This window comes from Chelmon rostratus, chromosome 6, assembly GCF_017976325.1.
Source record: "Chelmon rostratus isolate fCheRos1 chromosome 6, fCheRos1.pri, whole genome shotgun sequence".
Classification (NCBI taxonomy): Eukaryota; Metazoa; Chordata; class Actinopteri; order Chaetodontiformes; family Chaetodontidae; genus Chelmon; species Chelmon rostratus.
The window spans coordinates 8,271,585-8,292,363 of record NC_055663.1 but is presented as its reverse complement, the minus strand read 5'-3'; the positions used below and the strand labels follow the sequence as shown (position 1 = coordinate 8,292,363).

At 40.2% G+C, this 20,779-nt stretch overlaps 1 protein-coding gene across 1 annotated transcript in view; it reads right to left on the bottom strand.

Moving 5' to 3' along the window:
* Positions 1-20,779, bottom strand: part of zfpm1 (zinc finger protein, FOG family member 1) — a 103,414-nt gene that overhangs the window by 53,331 nt on the left and 29,304 nt on the right. Inside the window, exon 2 of the mRNA XM_041939704.1 lies at positions 1,421-1,567. Within this exon, the coding sequence (XP_041795638.1) occupies positions 1,421-1,567 (147 nt within the window). The remainder of the gene's footprint in view (positions 1-1,420; positions 1,568-20,779) is intronic.

Sequence of the window (20,779 nt, the reverse complement as noted above, 5' to 3'; positions counted from 1 at the left end):
TGCCTGAGTTTTCTCATCTTCTTCTTCTTATACAATCTAATACACACGTAACCCACTCCTCACCTCAAACACACACACACACACACACACACACACACACACACACCTATAGCTAATCTCTAATCTCGTCTCGATTAGCACCTGACAGAATTTCCATGGGTTTATCAAACCAAGCCAACCAACAGACGCTTATCACTTCCAGCCCCAAAATTTCACAAGAGCAGGAATTTTTGAGATTAAAAAAACACAGCTAGTGAAATCTTGAATAAGTCAAAAGAATATGACTGAAAACTCTGCTATCACACGGTACAAGGGGGAGGCTCGGGATAAGAGGTGCATGAGGGAGCAGATTCACTGGAGCCAAGATTGAACCCGGAGAATTTTTTATTTTTTTTTATTCGTTTAGACACAATAGAGATAAAAGAGCGATGCATGCGGAAAGCTACAACCTCATAATGGTTCTTCAGTCTTTTTTAGTTGTCTCTGGGTAACGTGAACTGTCTCCTGAAAGATAACAGGTAGACGTCAGTCGATGAAAGAAAGACATCAAGGCTTGATGAGGAGATAAATCTGGTAATAACCACTAATAACTGCCGGTGAACTAGACACCTGCATTATTCTACTTAAAGAGGTGCTTAGTGCTGCATGTTGTCAGTGCATCGCTGTCATTATAGCCAGTGTGATGAACTATAATAATAAAACTACACACACAAAAACAAGGATGGTGATATTTTTCACAGATTCCTGATTATATTATAAAAGCATGAGTGTCTCGATCGACTTCTGCAAGTTATTTAGTCGAAATTTGGTCAGTTAACCTGCAAACAGTTTTCAAAAGGACTATTTCCTTTGTTGAACTCCAGTGAAAAATTCACTCCAACCCTTGGGAAATGTAAGATGACGCTTGGTGACGTAGTTCACTACACTAACACAGATGGGGGAACGTATTTCTACCCTCCAACAGTACCCAGGGGAAAATACACTACTAAAATAACCGGCAATCATTTTCAATGAAAAGCAATTAACGGTTTAAGTAAAATTTAGGCAAAAATGGCAAAATGCTGGATCCAGCTTGTCAAATATGAATATTTACTGGAAAGACACTTTTATAAGTGTAATTTTTCAAAGCTTTAAGCAGGGGAGTGTTCTTTTTCCAGCCGGCAATTGCGTTCTAGCAGTAGTTATCTTTTTGCTGAACCAATTTTAGAGCTTCAAAGTCTTCATGAGAAGTACTACGACAGTCTTTAAATTCAATAGATGATTCTTTTACAATCAAGCCCATCTTCAGGGACAGACAGGAGGCCCACAACTGTTTCTCATGTCCTTCTTTAGATTCTTGTTTTTAATTGATTCTTGTGTCACTATCTTCTGCTGTGTTAAGATTTTTGACTCTCGTGTCTGGCTTTCTTCCTCCTCTCACCTTCGTTGTACAGTGGTGTGTATGGCGGGGGGCTGGAGCTGTCGCCTTCTGCTGAATCATCCGGGTCCGAGGCCCCTCCCTCCTCTCCTGATAGGCTGAGGTTGTCCGGTGTGTTTTCCTCACCGCCATCAAGATCCCCGAGGGAACCTGCATGAGGAAAATGAGGGAAAATTAACAACTGAATTTGTATTTACATCAGTCTCATCCACTGAATTCTGCTCCCTTCTGGGTCTTAGAGGAGACCTTAAACATCAGAACAACTGCACCTGATTCTAATGGAGTTTGAAAAATTAAGAAAAGAATAAAAATATTGCCATTGGGATAGATGAGGACACATATCAAACAGAAAAAAATGCACTTTTTTGATTAAATATAACAATGAGATCAGGTGGTCTGAACACAAAGAGTAAGAGTATCGACAAAAATATAAGTCCATAAAGTCCAGATCTCCAGAGACACAATCACAGAACAATATAACACTTTAGGTCTGCAAAAGTAGAGGGATTTGGGTTTAATTGTCTTCCCATGGGCATTGAGTCTAAACAGACTGGTGCAGGAGAAGCGAATAATAAAAGGAAGTGAGATTGTTAAACAAGCTACTTATGATTGTATGCACCGTACAGAAGGGAGGAAAAATACCCTAAACACCCCGATCCTTTTTTTTAACTGGACTCATTCAAAAAACAGTTTCAAGAATTGGACATGCTGAACGGTCTAATCCAGAAGATTAATAGCAAGAAGCCAAGGGGGACCTTAGAGCCAAATTACAGTATACCTAAAATTGTAGCTAAAAGAGTGATTAGTGTAGGGCTGATCTGTATCAATTACAGTTTCATAATCCCTGCTGACCATAGTAATTATACAGTACTTTTGATCTATTTTAGCCTGTTTGAAGATTACATCCTAAAAAAAAATTGAGTCAGTTAATATGGATTTAATGTGACTTTTTTAAATTGCTTCATTAATAATACTCCTTCTATAAGATGAACGTACCAGGCTGCTTTTATGGTACATTAAGAGCTCTGAACCTTGGGACATGCTGTCATATTTATTGGCTCTTATTCTGCATCTCAAGACTGAGTTATAGTTATTAGTGTTTCAAGGACTGCTGATTATAAAAGGCAGTTTCTATTATGCTCATCTGCATCGGATGACATCCTTCATTCTCAGTCCCTGAGAGGATACCATGATAGAATTATTAATTCAGGATACCGTTTCTTTTAAGAGGATTAGGGAGTGCTAGAGTGAAGCAGAAATGGTTAATATGCTGCAGACCGCTGAGGGAGAAAACAACTCACATACATAATAATGATGTATTGGAAAGTCAAGGAGGGTGGGCACATTGTTTTTGAATAGCTAAATCAGAGTGAAATTAATACTGAGAGAAAACCGGCATTTTTTTTTCCCATTTCCCGCCTTTCTCCCCCAATCCAGACAGGTTATAAATTAATTTTCATTAGGTTGTGTCGATCGAACAGAGGGATTGTTTCGGCGCTAAAGCCGTGACTGGGGGCGTATATATTTACAATACTGGAACAAAAGGAGTCTATAATCTATACAAAGCACACAACAATACCCATGAATAAAGAAGCTTGTAGAAAAAGGGAGAGGCAATTTTTCTAATTCTGTTAATTTCACTTCCAAAGCAATTAAAAGCAGGCAGAGATAATGCTGGGAAACAATCGCCGGCTGACAAAGTGTTTCTGTCTTTGTAAATGAAACATCTTTAGGCTAATTTCAACTTCCACGCCTGCATGGTTCACTCTAATTTCAGATAAAATTAACACAGCTAGATTTGGACCTTAACAAAAAAAAAAATAAAAAGAGAGAGAGAGAGAGAGAGAAGGGGAGAATGGAAAAAAAAAAGATCGATCCTGTACACAATATTTTTACAATTAGGTCTATGTCGCCAGAGCTTTGCTAGATCTAATTTTCAGTATCTATGAGGACATTTTCATACAATTAATTTTCCTTTAATCATAATTGTACAAAGGGACTTCTCTGTATAAAATTCCAATTATATTTCCTGTTTAAAATGTAAGTTTGAATTATGATTTCTTTCCTCATTACGGCTCTGGTTTAATGAATCAATCGCTGCATCACTGCTTTCAGACATCAAATGGTGCGGAAAAGTTTCAGCTCCACTTTCTCCCCTCTTTTATCCAAGGAGAAATATTCTCTCTTTCCACTTCTCTTCCTGTCTCGGATAGTTGGCAGAAAGGATAGCGGGGCCCGTGTGATAAGTGTGGCACATTCTACTGTATTTGCCAGTTTAAAAGTTAAAGCCTTATTAATTGTTACGGCGTGATATCCACAGGAAAATTGGACTGAACTCATTGAAGAGATGGAGAAATAATAAAAAGCATAGCCTACATGTGTATGTCTGTAGGAGGGACATCAATTAAGTTGAGACTTATCCAACAGCACCACTGAACTTTCTAGGTTATGAATTTAAAAAAAGGAGGATCTTGTTCATGAAAAAAGCCTAAAGCTTACATTTATTCATACTTCCAAACTAAACGTTCTCGGGTGACTAAAACTTGAAATACTGAAAGATAAAAAAATTCTGGAAATACTTCACATCAGTTCCTGGACAGAGAAGGACTCACGGTTTTATTAATTGTCTCTATAATGTGCAAACTTTCACGGAGTAATGTGCAGACAGTGGAGGAAAGAGCAGTTACTTAAGATTCATCAAACAGGTTTTTAAAATCAAGAACATCATCAACATCAAAATAGACAAAAAGCCTTTTCACATTTATCAAAACGAAATAAAACATGGTTTCCTGAATTTCTGATCTCCAACCAAATAACAGGTAAGAAAATAAATCTGATCACACCAGCTTTCAATACCAGGCTGCTTTTTATATTTCAGTGCTATGAACACATTTCATGCAGTACTCAAAAAGTATTAACATAAAAATGCACATTTGAGAAGAATTAATGCTAATATTTGGTATTTTTTTGCTTGAAGCATGTTGTTGAAACATAAAATTGATTATGGAAACTGATTAATTTTCTGTCAATCAACTGCTGCAGAAGCTAATGGTCTATTAATGGATTCAAAGAAAAATAATCAATAAACTGTTGTGGTCATTCCTAACTGAAAAAGCCAAATGCTCACAGGCTTCAGCATTGCAATGGTGAAGATTTTCTTGTTTTTATGTGATAAACTAAATTTCTTAAGTCTTGAACTGCTGATAGAACAAAACAAGCACACTGATAACCATCATCTTGGGCGCTGGGCAGAAAATCTGGCGACCGTTTTTCAGCATTTTCTGACATTAAACGAAGCACATAGTGAATGATAATCAAAGACATGATACAAATCTTTACTTGGAGCTGTTATGGACATATTTCTGTGGGTATTCAAATAGTGATATGTTTTGATAACCAGACCTGGGTGCGACCAAACTCAAGACCATGACCGGGATCTAAGGTGTCTGATGCAATGACCTGACAGTGACTGTGTACACGAGTTTGCAAACTTCCTCAACTAACATTTCAGGGGAATATACACGTAATGATAGACGACTGGTCTTGAAATAAATGTACGAGATGAGACCGGGACAGATGTGGCGGTGCAGGAGTACTTGAGCTCCAGCGCAGAGACTGCAGCTGTCTGTCTTGGAGGAGCGAGGAGAGGCAGAACAAAGTGCTGCAGCTGATGAAGGCACCAAAGATACTGCTTTATTAACTCTCCGTCCACATCAAACCTGCAGCGAGCAGCTCGCTGATTAAACACAGAGACAACACACATCAAACCTGCATGCTCAACAAGCCTGATTAAACAGACGCAAGCCTCGCCGCTCTCACGCTAATAACCCGCCGCACAAAAAATACATTAGACCTGAAAGCAAGAGAAGCAGAGGGAGAGAGAGGCACACTTGTATCAGAAAATCACAGACTTGTGAAGAGAAACATTAAAAGAGGATATTTAGAGAAAGAAAGGAGGAGAGGATGGGAAGGAGAGGAGGACGTGTGATAATCAATCTCTCAATTCTCTCGAGAGAAACTAAGGTACCTGACACAGAGTCACGCACTGGAGAGGGGCCACTTATTGATCAGAGCGAGGAGAATTACCCACCACTGAGGAAATACTTCTAATCAACTTTGCACTTTAAGCATTTCCCTCAACGCTGCATAGCTTATCACGGCTTCATGGCCACTGTACCATCAACCCTCACACAAGAGGAAGCATCCACACAGCCCATGATATTGATCCGTTATATTCAGCTTCAATAAAAATCAGCTTTTTCTCCTCAGCCTTTAGGATCTGAGCTGCTAACCACCGATTACTCTGGGGATGACAAACTCAATTAAAGCAATGATATTTTTCGACAGATCTAAAATCCCTGGGACTTATTGACCGTACCGCACATCTTCACATCTAATGTGATGATGATAAAGTTCCCAGATTGCAGTGGGGTGCGACAGGTGACACATAATGGTTGTCAGGATGAGGATAAGGCGCAGCTATTTAGGCCTGCAGACTAATCAACCGTTATCAATCCTCTGTAGCATCTCTTAGATGTTCTGAAACTAATTTGTAGGGATGGACGATTTGGCCAAAAGATAATATCACGAGGCATTTAATCGCAACCACGATTCACGATCTAAATTGCGATCTTTTTTCTGAAGTTTCAAGTTCCTGTAGATTTAAGTATAGCCAGACTTGAAATGGTCTACTGACTTCTCCATTTGCACCATTAAAACAAAATATTACATTCTTTTTCCTCTCATGCCACCAGCTATTATTCACATTGCATTATTTACCCAAGGAAGAGCCACCTGAAGTCATTCCTACCTCCAGCATAGCCATAGCCTAACAGGTTAAATCATCCTATTGGCGTGTTCACACAATGTTTTAATAAAGTACTTAGATGATTAATGGTCAAAACTGTTCTTTATACATTTTCTATCAATCTGTTAATTAATCAACTACTAGCACAATATCACAATAATGCTGACCTACAGTAGATTTCCAAAATAAATTCCAGAGTACCTGTCTGTCTGTCTAAAGGTGACGACCAGTCCCCAGAGCAGCTGGGCCTGGTGGTTGTTTCTCCTGCAGAAGAACTATGTGTCCACTGAAAAACATTACAAGGACAAATACCAAAAAGACCAGCCGTCACATCCCTTATGTACAAATGGAGAACAAGGACAATGAGGAGAAACTAAGACTGCTGGTCTCTTAGCATTCATGTCTATTCATGACATTCCCGTAATATCAATATGTAAACTAATGCTCTTTGTTCGCCACGGCTCTATCAGGTAAGTAGCAGTCAGCTGCTTCCATGATATTTTGTATCATAGCATGGCGTCTGAGCTGAAGAAACGCTGAGCCTCTAAAGTGCTCCCAACTGGACATTTTCAGAAGAGCGTGTCCTGAGTTTTCAGCTGGGAAAAAACACTTTGGGGGACACAGTCCCGAACTCTGTCTCTCTCCCTAATTCTATGAGGGAGCAGCCCTCTGGCACCACTGAACACTTTTAGTCTACACCTACGTACTACGTACCACTTCAGTCTCACCTTGTTGGACTCAGACTGGACAATCCCACAAACAGCTTTTTCTTCTGCTAGTTAAAATAACCAGTGATGCCCACAGCTTGGAGGTCTGTGCCTGTGCTCAGAGAATCCAGAGTTACGGTACGTAACTAACATTCTGTTTCATGTCGGCTTCTCCCTCTAAAGATAGCAAGACGCACAAGCAAAAATAAACCCACTTCAGCAGAAATCAATAACCAGTCAATACCTTGCCAATGCATCACAGTGCGATAGTGCATCACAGTACATCATATGCGCACAGATGGCACAGACAGTACAATACCTGATATTCACCGTGAGGAAATGAAACTGGAAAACAAAATAAAACCTACTGCTGTAAGAAATGGAGAAGATGGTTACACACTGTAACAGTCCAGCAGAGAGCAGAGTGGGAGAGAAAACAGCTCTCCATAAGCCCGGAGGCATGAGGAGAGCGCACAGTTACAGGCCCCCAAATCACAATCAGTCTGACAAAACACTCAATACTGAGTGAGTCATAGAAAAACAACAGACATCCTGCAGAAATGAATGAAAGAGCAGTTAATAAATAATTAGAATCGTTATAAATAGAAGTTATCAGTTACCAGTTAAGTTACCAGTGCAGTCCACCTCTGTCACTATAGATTGTATGCAGGTTGATTGTTAATTTATCTATTTATTGTTGAAAAGATCAACTGATCAATCCTTAACTGTCGGTTGGAAGCACTGACTCTAATGAGACAGTGGGTACAGTTACATGCACAAAATATTTCTGTATTCCTACTACGCTGCTTACATGGTGAAGTGAAAATGAATATTCCACCTGTTAATACTCAGATTGATGCATTTTTCACGGCTACGCCCGTTCAACACCATCCATTAAACCACCTTCTTGAAAGGGTCAGTGTTGCAGTATTTGCACATCTCCCAAAACCTGTTGATATCCTTTCGGAATGTTTAAAAGTAGGTGTTTCTCCTCCCGACGAGAAGTGGGGCCTTTAATTTTCTGCATGCATTTCTGCCCCAGCCTCGCAAACTGTTGGCTATGTTGATGTTGATGCCTGGGAGAGAATCCTCCTCTCATATCGACACCACCCTGTGTCCCACAAACACTGCACATATTTAAAGAACACATGAATAATAATGAATGCTCGATTATGGCAAAAACATAATCATAACTCTTTATTTTGTTGTTGTATTCATTGACTTTGGAAACATCAGGGATTAAAATAAACGTGTCTTTTCAAGAGTGAACTTTAAATATAATTACACTGACAAACAAATGCAAATGCAATCGTTGGAAGGCAAAATCCCAATTGAAAATAATATTCCATTCATTGCTCAGCCATAGTTCTTATTATTAGTAGAACTAAATTATATTATATTAATATTTTTATTCAAACATCAACAAATTTGGCTATTGACAGCACCAATTCAAATCCAACTGACAGTCGCTTTCACACATCATCTGAACCATAATAACACCTCCAAATATTGTGTTAGAGAATGTGACAACAGAAACCGCGTAAAAGATCCTGCCCAGATCTTTTTTTTGCGACACAGAGGAACACTGTAATTCCAAGCTGCAGACGGTTTGCTGCCATGACTGCAAGAAATAAGCGCTTGCCGACAGTGTGAAGAAATAGACAGACTGAAGATTAAATAAACACACAGAAATAAGAGGGGAGTGCCCAGAGAAAAAAAGGAAAATGGTAGAAAATATACTGCAAGCCTAATGATAATGACTGATTACCCTGCAGTGATAAACAGGTGAGCGGATGCGCTTAAACGCAGCAGGACACCAAACATCAAAAGCTTGAAAATGCATGTTTTTGCGGGATTGATCAGGCTACATTTAGACACACTGCAATATATTTAAGACCTTCAAAAGTCATTTCTGATGGTAAATTCTTAAACTTATCATCTTCAAGACCTTTAAAGGCCTTGAGTTAAAAGAATTCAAGGCATTTTTACACTTTAAGGACCCTGTTTTCTCAGCTCTGTTCGTCTGTCGATGAAAAAAAAAAAAACGTTCTCTCAGTTTCCTTCTCGTCTCTCGTCCCTCATCTCTCTCCATCCCAACCTGCAGTCTCTCCTTTATATTCTCGCTTCCTCCTCTCTTTCTGTCATTATCTCTCCGTTCCTCATCCCCTCTTATCCCCCCACTGCCACCACCGCCGCCGCAGCCGCCACCACCGCCGCCACCGCCACCTCTCTTTCTTCTTCTCTGTCCCCTTTCAATATCACTCATGGTCTCTCTCTACACTCCATCACCTTCCTCCCTCTCTCTTTCTCTCCCTCCCCTCCATCCCTTTTTCTTTTTTTTTTTTTTTCAGTGAAAAAACGTAGTGACTGGGAGCGTCACTCTGTGCGGATAGCTGGGAGCCGTTGGCGGTTATCGGCTCCTGCAGACTCTCTCTGCCGGTCTGATCTGTCTCCTCTTCATTAAGCAAATACGCCGACGTGGAAATGAAAACATAATAGCTATTTGATTTCCAGCGAGATATTTTGCATATTGGTTCGGAGCTGATAGCGGAATTTCATCAAGTCGTTTTTTTTTTCTCTCCTTCTCTCTTCCCTCCCTCTCCTGCCACCACCACCAACCCCCCCACGCCCCCTCCCCGACCCCTCCTCCACCACCACCACCACCTCCCTCCTTCCCCTTCCCTCCATCCTCATGCTTTAAAAACTGAATTACTGAGTTGGGCCGGCTTTCAGCGAGATTTCTTTACATTGCTGGGAAGAGAAGAAAAGAGAGGGAGAGAGAGAAATCTAGTTCCCCAGGAAGACTACTTAACCGATTAAATATCCCCCCATTCCCATCTTTTTTTCTCCCTCTCCTTTTTTGATAACAAGGAAGAAAATTTAAAGAATTCACAGTGCTTTAGGTTGACTATACTAATCAGAGATAGGAGTGAGAAAATTAACTCCTTAATGAGCAGAGCCGTCTCCCTGATAAAGGTCCTGGGGAGACGGCGGGGTGGGACACTGGCTGAACCCTGGGAGAGAGACACAGAGACAGAGAATGAGAGATAGACAGCAATAGATCTGGCCAGCAGATGGAGGGATGGAGCGTAATCGCAACAGAATGAGAGAGACTTGACACCATGCAGGGGTAGCAATTAGTTTCCCTCTTCCTCCTCTGAGGAGATATTTGCTTCTTGAGCATGTGGAGGGCAGGTAGAGAGATAGCAGTGATACTGCTCCTATAGCACCATGGATACCAACAGTGCCTTGCATCAGCACCGACCATGATGGACGGTCCAGTAACGGGGTATCCTTCATGCCCCCCAGAGAGAAAAACTAGCCCTGGAGGAGAGGATCAGCAGCCTCTTCACGGCGGGCCTATCTGATAGTCCGGCGCCTCTCAGGAGGACGATTCACCAGCCCGTCCACTGAAATAAATCTCCCTGCTGCTGCTTTCCATGTTGGAACACCATGTTGCTTCAGAGCTGATAGCAGTCCCACTGTGTTACAACTGCTGCTCGACGAATACTGTACACACTCACACACACACACACACACTTTTCAAAGGGTTGTGAGGTGACGAAAGTGGCCCCTGTTATTTATTGGCTACTAAAGCCTCTTTGATTTGTTGTAATTACTGCTGAAACCTTCACATAACCAACTGGAGACCGTCACACTGGGATCACACCATCCGCAACGTCCGTTAACATGTCGACGTTCTGACCCTGAGTACTCAGTGTTCATAGGTTGGACCACACCCATCGTCGAAATCAGCCCTCATTTTGATCTGAACTACACACCTGTGAAGTTTCCTGACTGCATCCTGCACAGTTGTGGCGTTGTCGCACCGACAAAATCCGTCAACAGGCAGGCAGACATATTAACACCTGGCAAAGTACTCAAAACCACTTCTGTGGTAGTTCCTGCTACAATAGGTGTCTCCAGGACCACATTTTGCCACGATGGCACACACACACATGCACAGGGTGAAAACAATAGCAGCCACCCGGTTGTTGCTGGTAATTATTTGTTTAGCAGATAAGGATGGTGTTATTCTATAATCTTATTATTGTTAAAAAAAAACAATGTGTTAGTTCATCGTTTAATGCTTTCTGACTTCCCCACCCTGTCTGACTCTCAGCTCCAAGCCCACTGGCTACTGAAGACATAATTCTTCAAAGTCTAGCTTTTTTAAGGCTAAGGTTGTGCTACTCAGAGAGGAAATTTGTTTGGGGATTATTTTCAGTGGTGGATCTAAACACATGTAGAGCGCTAAAAAGTATTTACAGCATTCTCAAATTCCTTAAAATGTGGCATCTCTGTACTAATATTTCTTGATAAGACTGCACTCTTTTACTGAAATACGTGTACCTCACTGTGTCAAACTCATCAGGATATACAGCATATATATAAATAGATATTTTTATCGTAAAGTACCATGAGATCAGGGATTGCTTTGGCGTTATAGTATTTTTATTACATACTGAAATCTTAAATGGACTTTAGTGTAAGTCAGTGCAGGACTGACTTGTTAAGATTTATTTGCTGTCAGTTACAAATTTTAAAAATAAGATTAGAAAGTCATTACAGTTTGTTCACTAGAGTGCACTGGCTACATTTAAGGTATCTCTTTCCAAAAACCCTGTGTTTAAAAAAAATTAAAAATCATAAAGTGCCCATTTACTGTGGGTCTGCTACTTCAGTATGTCTCCAAGGATCTGTGAGCACTAAAACATAACAAACACATCAATTGATAGAAAATGATCATGGTACCTTCAAGGAACAATACAAAATGTGTCAAAACAGAACACATTACTGATACACTGTGATAACATTTTGGAGATGCTGCATTTCGGCGGATTTCATCACCTTTGACAGAGAGATCCCATCAGGCTCTTCTGACTAATATCAAGTCACCTCTCTCCATCTCTGAACACCACATCTGTTCTGCCTCTCATCTTTGTTCTTGTACAGCTCCCTTATACACAGTTCCTATTTAATGCGTTCTCCAAAAACAAATGCATCGATCAATGGACAAACATGTATGACAGAAAAAGATGTATTTGGTGCTAGTTATACGATATCTGGGTGTTAAAAGAGATGCAGTTTTTCAAGTTTCAAATCAAGCATCCACCTTTTTATTTACCACTATATCACTGAAGAGTCTCATACATTTCCTGCATAATGTGCAGTGTGGAGAAACCTCTTGATGTGTTGGATCAAGTCTTTCCTCTGGTATTCTGTTTCACAACCGTTTCTTCTCTGGCAGCACTTCAGACGCACTCAGCCCGCCAGACTGTTTCATGTTCCTCAAGGACGCCTCACTCCCACATACATCACAGAGGAACGGCAGTCTACAGTTTGAATACAGTGAAAATGAGTGGTGTGTTCCTCTGAAAATCTAATGAAAAGTGAACATGTGTGCATTATGATAAGGCCGCAAGGGAATGACAGTGCGCGTGTGTTCCACGCTCATATTTCTCCAAAGAAAAACTGTCAGCTTTCATGTCACAGATTTAAATTCAAACCCATCAAACTTTTCACTTTTCTGTCTCCCATCTTATGTTATTGCCACCGAGGCACAAGCTCCCCATGTTTCACATTAACCTACATGTTCAGTGAGCATGGTGCTACCAGGCTATGCTGTTTACTTTACGGGCTGGCTTCTTGAACTTGGCATTAGCAAGTTCCATTGGCCAACGTGGCTGGCGTCTACTGCAGGTCCACAAGCAATGTTGGAGTATTTAATATTGAGGGACAGTCAAGAGAAACTGTGCGAACATCAAGCCTCATTTGTAGCCAAGAAAATAACCAAAGTAGTAGCTTGCATGTTGATTTTTGTGGAACTTTATACTGCAATGCAAGCTCATCTGGCTTTGTTATTACAAGAAAGCCAGGCTCAGGCTCTTCCCTGGACTTTTCTGAGACAAAGGTGGCAAAGGCTGGAGAACGTGTGTGGCATGCACGGCGCTAGAGTGCCGTTCACTTGAGTGAAAAAAAAAAAAATCACGATTTGACAGACGAAAGTGTCCACAGGCATCTAAATTTTGTGCTAAGACAGAACAAAAAAATGAAAAGCAAAGACTGTGACAAATGACAGTGTTTATTTTGCCACAGGAATCAACATAAAAAAAAAAACTGTGCAATCTTCCTGTGCACATTTCACTCTCCTGGCTTTATTTCTTCGATAAAAGCAAAGGGCAAAGAGCCTGATGGAAAACGTGAAGAAAAGAATGATGAAGAAAACAAGCTTTCCAATGTGACAACAGAAGAGTCACATGACATGGATGCTACTGAAAAAAGAATTTAGATTTTAAAAATGTTCATTTAAAATAGAAAAAGGACTCCAAATCCTTTACAAAGAGGTTTGTTTTATTCATCCAGTCTAGTAATAATGTTTGGTATTGATTTGGAGTGACTGTGTCACACGACATGGAAGCTATTGAAAAAAAACTGCAATTATGTTCTATTGAAATATTCATGCAAAATCAATTAATTAAATATTAGCAATCAAAAAAATCCATTCTTTACTCCTCTATGACAGTAAACTGAAAATCTTTGGGTTGTGGACAAAACAGGGCCTTTGAGGACATTCTGATATAATCGATGATCAAGATAATAATCAATAGATTAATCAACAATGAAAACAATTGTTAGTTGCAGCCCTAGCCTCTAACTCATTTACATTCCTGTTTGGAGCCAATAAATAGTTTTTTAAAATCATTTTTCTTTATGGTATTTTTCAACCTGGATCCTTTTCCCTCCTGTGTTTGTGTCTAAGTGACTGACGAGGACAAACATTTTTTAAATTGATCCAGTGTTCAGCCTTTTTGTTTAACCAGAAACAACAACTGTATTGCTCTCCTCGAAGCCACCAGACTCCATGGACAAAAAATGTAATTTTACCTTGCAGATCATCGTAAAACACACTTCACTCAAACTCGGCTACAAAATAAATTTGACCACATCCATCTTATTTAGTCTGGCCACTGTTCCAAAAACACCACATCTGGATTGGTCTGAATAAATCCTTAATTCACTGAGTTAAATGTGAGATTGTTGGGAGAGGAGCAACAGGGAGGTCGAGCATCAGAGATGCAGTGGGGAAACCAGCACATATATCTTCATACGTAATGTGTTTATATGATCCACAGGATAAACTAATCTGTACCTGCTTCTCTTAACATGTTATATGTCCAAAAAACCTCTAAAACATGACAGGCTGAGCGCAAATATTCTGTGTTTTTTAATGGACTAGTGATGATAAAATGCAGAGGAAAAAAAGGGGGTAGGAACAGGTGGTGTCTCAAAAAGCAAAAAAAAAGAAAGCGAGTGGAGAAGTTTGGAGGGAGGGACATAGAGAGCAGTTACCACGCAGCCTGAACTGAGACCCTGGACTATTGAAGCCAGGCATGCAGACGAGAAAGCCAGCCGATAAGCCCGACTGATAAAAGATAGAAAATAGCAGCAGATTTGAACTTTCCCACCGTCCTAAGATCCACAGGGGGAGGAGAGGTTGATTCAACTACTTATTGAATCCCTCCCTATCTACAACCACCACCACTTCTCCCCTCCACCACCACCCCTATCCCGACCCTACTCCAAAAACCCAACAGCCAGGCAAGGCCAAAAGTGGAGCAGGGACACGATGTTGATATATACAAATACACACACTCTCACACACAGCAGGGTTCCCACTGCTGGACAATTCCACGACTCTTCAAGAAACTGTAGCAAACTGTGGTGATACTCTGCTGATAAGTACCATGACCAGTGGGAACCAACACACAACACACTCACAGACAAATGGTGCGCACCCACGCACACACACACAGAATTATCAGCACAACGCAATCACAAATTGCAGAATTTAAAAGAGTTAAAACAAGAGTTTCATGGATCAAACAGAGGTCAAGAAGAACTAGTGTCTGTAGACACACACACACACGCACACACACACACAAGGTCATCCAGCATGTGAAGTCGAACCATCATCGCTCCATCCTTAAATCATATCAGAGACAGTTTCTTTCCGTATCTCTGCTCCTCTCCGTTGATATAAAGAGACTTGGCCTTGAGCAAAATGGTGAGAATTTTCGCGCTTACACAAACACGCACATGTGCGCACACACACACACACACACACCAACTCTTCGGTAAAATAAGGTCATTCCCGTATCTGAAATGGTTTTGGCTGTGAAATTTATTGATGGGATTCATTCACAAGGTCTATACTGCAGACACTAGTATGATTCTCATGCCCTGATTCTTATTCAACAATACAGGTGTGACTTGCCACCATGTAAAATACACTACGAATGGCAAGCACTGGGTGAACGCTGACTCTAATTTTGCATATATTCAGGAATAATTTGAACTTCAACTGAGGGTTTTTATGCTTCTCTGAAGGTTGGAAACTCTACAGCCTCAGTGCTTATGGAAGTTTTCCATGACCAGACAGATAAAGTCACACTGTAAACAAGGCTGATTGTGTTTGTGCCTCAAATCATGTCAATAACAATAGCTCTTCTGAACTCTGAAAATATAATAAAAATATATTTGTTACATATAAAGTAAATTACCTTTTTTAGTTTTTCTAAGAAGGTTCATCTTTGCAGCTAAAGTTCTCTTCCTCAAATGCATGTTTTGGTGATGAATAATGTGGACTGTTTCATTTAAGGATAATCAAACAGAAGAAATGTTTTTGAGCTAACGTGTAGCTTACCACTAGCAGGCATGTCATCAGTCTCATTTGTTAGCGTAGCTGGGCTGCTAATGGGACAATATGTTCACACAGTTTATTTGAAAGATTTATGCCATTGAATCTTGTCTGACAACAGTCTATAACCGTTTGCTTTTTGGTTGAGCAGTTTATGGGGTTAGAGTTTAGGCTTAATTACAAGTGGTACAACACAGCTAAGCTACGATAGCTTCCTTATTTTGGACTCTCAGGCTGTCTGTTCCCTTACAACAGTTTGCTATTGGTCAACAGCTCAAATCTGCAGGCTGAAGTTCACCAAAGTGGAAAAACTTACTGCAGATTTACTTCGCCTCTGCGAGACAGTACACAGATCGCAGGGATTTCACTGGGAGGAACCAAATTTCATGCAAAACCCACAGTTTGGTGGTGTGACCAGGCCTTAAATGTTTTTATACAAGCTGCAACTATAGTTGGTTTATGACACAGTTAGTTGTGTACAGTATGTGGGAGAATCTGTTATCATGAATTTGTGTATATTTAATGTGATAAGTGCCTGCACTGCTTGTGTGTGTGTGCATGATATAATAAGCCTGAATGCAGTGCCTTCTCCTTGATCTCAGCCCTGAATAAGACGGGAGGCAGATGAGAGATTATAATGGTATGCAGGAGGAAAGAGAGACGGACTCCCTCCACTGTGGTCCTCCCTCACTCCCCCTCCCTGTTCGAGCACCCCCTAACACCACATCTTTGACATGAACCAGCTCTGTGTTCACGTCACTGCGATGCTGCGGATGTTGAATGGAAAAACATTTTAACAGGAGAGAAAACTCAAATCTGCAATTGAAGAGGCGCTGAAGACAAAATCATCTAGGGTGGCTTTTGAGTTCTTTTATTATCCCTGAAAGCGTTTTTAAAAAATAACAACTTTGTGGGTTCTCTTGTTTCTTACTTTCATTCATTCAGCTTGTCTTGCTCTCCAACCTTCCTGGCTTCTCTCTTCCTCTTCACTTTCTCTTACTTCTCATCTTTCTCTGCTTAGTTTCACTCACTCATCTTCCTCTTTCCTCATCCTCCACCTCTGCCACGGCCTTCGCTCTTTATCCGAGCGTCAACCCTGAAAACTCATGTCAACCGTACATCTACAAAGGAGCACGAAGTAACAAGCAGATGTTTCTGCTGCTCCCAGAGACTAAACACACCGAGGGAGGGAGAGAAAACAGAGCGGGCAAATAGAGACAAAAACACGACTGAGAACGCCACAAGAAGTGCCGTGAGGGATGGTGTGTGTGTGTGTGTGTGTGTGTGTGTGTGCAAAATACCTGAAACATACAGAAAACTACAATCTGGATACACTTCCTGTTTCCTCACAAACTCCTTTTGCAATTGCCATCGCAGCGTTGATTCTATTCCATTAATTAAGGGGCATAAATCACCTTAAAGGTCTGATTTCGCTCTTCTCGACATGACTAATCGTTCCCAGAATGGATTTCAGGAGCACTTTTTAAATTTCAAATTATACGTCTCTATCGTCATATGTTTAAAGCATTCCCTGATCTGTTCTCTTCCTCATCATTAATGTCTATATTTCATACAGTATGTGGGTTGGAATTAACAGGTAAAATCAACGTTGTATTACTTACACAAGAATACAAACACCTACTGTGGGTTCTTTGTCTAATTCTGTGTACATTATACACAGCTACAGAGAAATTATACAAAAACTGAGGATAAATATATAATTGTACATTGTTGGTTCCAGTCTATTATTTTTTGTAGTTGTACAGGGAGAAAGGTGCTAGCACTGTTTCTTCAAGAACACCAGTTTATTCATTTACAGAGCACTCGCAGTGTCTCCAGTTCTAACGTGTTGCCGGATATGGTTGGTGAGCACAGGTTTTGGTTGAGGTCTCTGTACACACCATAAACTGTACCAAACCTGGCAACCTTACTTTGTGACCTCAGACCCGGCTGTTGTTTGTCAAGAAATAGCTTCAGCGCAAAACTCCGGCAAAAACCAGGAGGTCAATCAGACAGGATTTGTGTTAATTAGTGAGCTTAAGTGGTGATGGAAGGTATATTTTTTTTAATTTGAACAGATCCAGGCTAGCTACTTTCTCCTCCTTTCAGCCTTTATGCTAAGATCGGCTAAGCACTTCCTAACTCCTTCTCTAGACTTAACACACATTAGAGTTCAGCACAGGCCTCAAACTGGGACATGAACTCAGCCTGTACCTGAGTCTTTATAGCCCAAACCAACTGAAACCACCTAGGACCGCCAAACCTTTATTTCAACCATTACTAACCGTTAGCTTGGCGAGCTAATGCAACACTATGCTCTGTCTGTTTTACTCGTCCCACCGTACGTTGTCTATCTACTGGCACATGGCACATGGCAAACACAGACACAGACAAGAGGTACAGTCATGGAAAGACATATACATTTATCAGTCTAGCTCTGGTAAATGGTTACCAGCAATGGTGACTTTCTAACATGCCTAAAGTTCTGTTAACACCTGTTTTGAATGCTCACATTGCACTTGAAGTCAAGTGTCACATAAGGAGGATGTATAAATAAGCACCGATCAAGCCACAAAAAAATTCAATATGCCATCGTTCCACATGACAGAATCCCAGTGTTGTACATCTGTGTGATCTCGGGCTGCCTACTGTACATCTGCCTCTCCCACTGCCAAGAAGAGGAAGCTTGTACCAGGAAACCCTCTCTGAGAAGTAAAGAGAAATACCACGAGAGAGAGAGGAGGGGTGGGGACAGATAAAAGGCCAGAGAAGTGATAAAGATAAAGAGACAGACAAGCAAAGCAAAAGAAAAAACAAGGGAAAAGAGAGATGGAAAGAAGGGCGTTGTTGGAGAGAGAGCAGAAATAGAGGGGGGGGTACGCCACTCACAACTTGGCTTTGCATCTGTTATCTCCGCCTCCTGTCACAAGGCTTAAAATAAAAATAAAAATAAAGTGAGATGGTGGCAGCAGTGTTGGTGCGATAGCCCCGTGGAGCATGGAGAGGGGATGTAAAGGAGATAGCTGGTTAAATATAACCCGCTGCATGGCTGGCAGCAGCAAAGAAAGGGGGTATTTTCAAGAGGCAGGGCATCACTGGAACCCTCACTGCCCAGATAACATCCATGTTAAGAGTGTGACATATCCATAACTACTCTACTGATCGAACATACGCACGCACAAGTATGCAAGCCCAGACATACACAATTACTTTTACACACTGATGGAGGAGAAAACACACACACACAGGCGCTACACGCACACGCACACGCACACGCACACACACACACACACACACACACACACACAGAAGAGCAAAGCCAAGAGAAGATGCGTTCGCTCACATCTATGTATCTCTCTGCCTTGCCAAAGGAAGTATCAGCACCCACCCCCCACCCACACCAACGCAAAAAGTCACAACGGGATTTCTGATGGGAAAAATGTGCTTTCCTCAGATGATGGTCAGATAGAGGGGGAGTACAGCCAAATGTCAAAGATGATAAATGGAAGGGTGCAGAGACAAGATCACACACACAAACACAACACAGGCAGGCAGGACACAGAGAAATACTCTCTTCCTCAGTCGTACTCACAACAGCACGCATGCAAATGCACACGCGCACACACCGGGGCTGCATCTGTCACTTCCATGTTTGAAGAATCTATCAAAGATGACATCCACTGTACAAATAATCTGTAATCAAGCCACGCCACTCTTTGAAAAATATACATTTCTTGATAAACAAATGTTTGGCCAGTGCACAAAGGTTCAGCTTCAGAGTTGATGCTCTGGACCTGCTCTATATAAAAAGTGTCATGAGATAACCTTTGTTGGGGTTTGGCATTATATAAATACAAGATTTGAATTAAAATCTGAAGTGCTCATATTTTTAGATTTTTTAGAACTTCCTGCATGTGTATGCATTACACCTTGGGCAACAACTAATGATTATTCCTACTATCAGTTAATCTGCCTGTTTATTTTCAATTAATGAAGTCGCCATTTAGGCCACAACACGTGTAGCAAACAGTGAGAAAAAAACCATAATATCCAATTCCCAGCCCAGGGCAACGTTACTTACAGGTTTTGTCCGAGCAACAGTATTCACAGTATTTCTGCACTAATTGCAGCTTTAGCAAATTATGCATGTTGTCAAATTGAGAGGTATTGTATTCTTGCTTTATAGTGAGACTGATGGCCTATCGTTTCTGTTGCTGATAGTGTGTTTGCAAAGCATTCACAAATGTTCTGGTACAGTTTGACTCATACATGAAAATTTTACTTTCAGAGTTCTCATTAATCCTAATGTAGAATACAGACCCCAAAACACCCATTCCTGCCTCAAAATGTTAGCGATGAAACAGTTTTTCCATGAGCTAATGGACACACAGTTAAATCCAAAAACTTTATACTGAATTTAAATGATGTAACAAGGAAACAATGATGAACAGTTCCAGCCCCTAAAATGTGAGAAATTTATGCTTTTTGCTATTGAATGGCATTGTTCTATGTTCAACATCTATGTTCTGGACTATTGATCAGAATAGTAGCTTGAAGAGGTCAACTGGAAGACTGTGACTAAATTTTCAGTTTTTCTGATATTTTATACACTAAATGACTCAATAGACTTGATGGAAAAGTAGATAAATAAATAATAATAAAAATGCAAAGATTACGTAACAATGAAAATAATTATTAGTTGCAGTTCAACAAAGTGTATAAAAACAGAATCCTATTTACATATAGTACGCACACATATATATGTGTGTACTATATATAACATATTACACACATATATACATATACATATATACTGATAATATACAAACATTTATAAATATGTACATGCATATGTAGAGAGAAACATATACACACATATATATGTGTACTATATAAAGCATATTACACACATATATACATATATACATACTGATAATATACAAACATACATATACATATATATATGTATATGTGTATATATATGTATATGTGTGTATATATATATACATATATATACATATACATATATATATATACATACACATATATATATACATATACATATATATACACACATATACATATATATATATACACATATACATATATATGTATATATATATACATATATATACATATACATATAT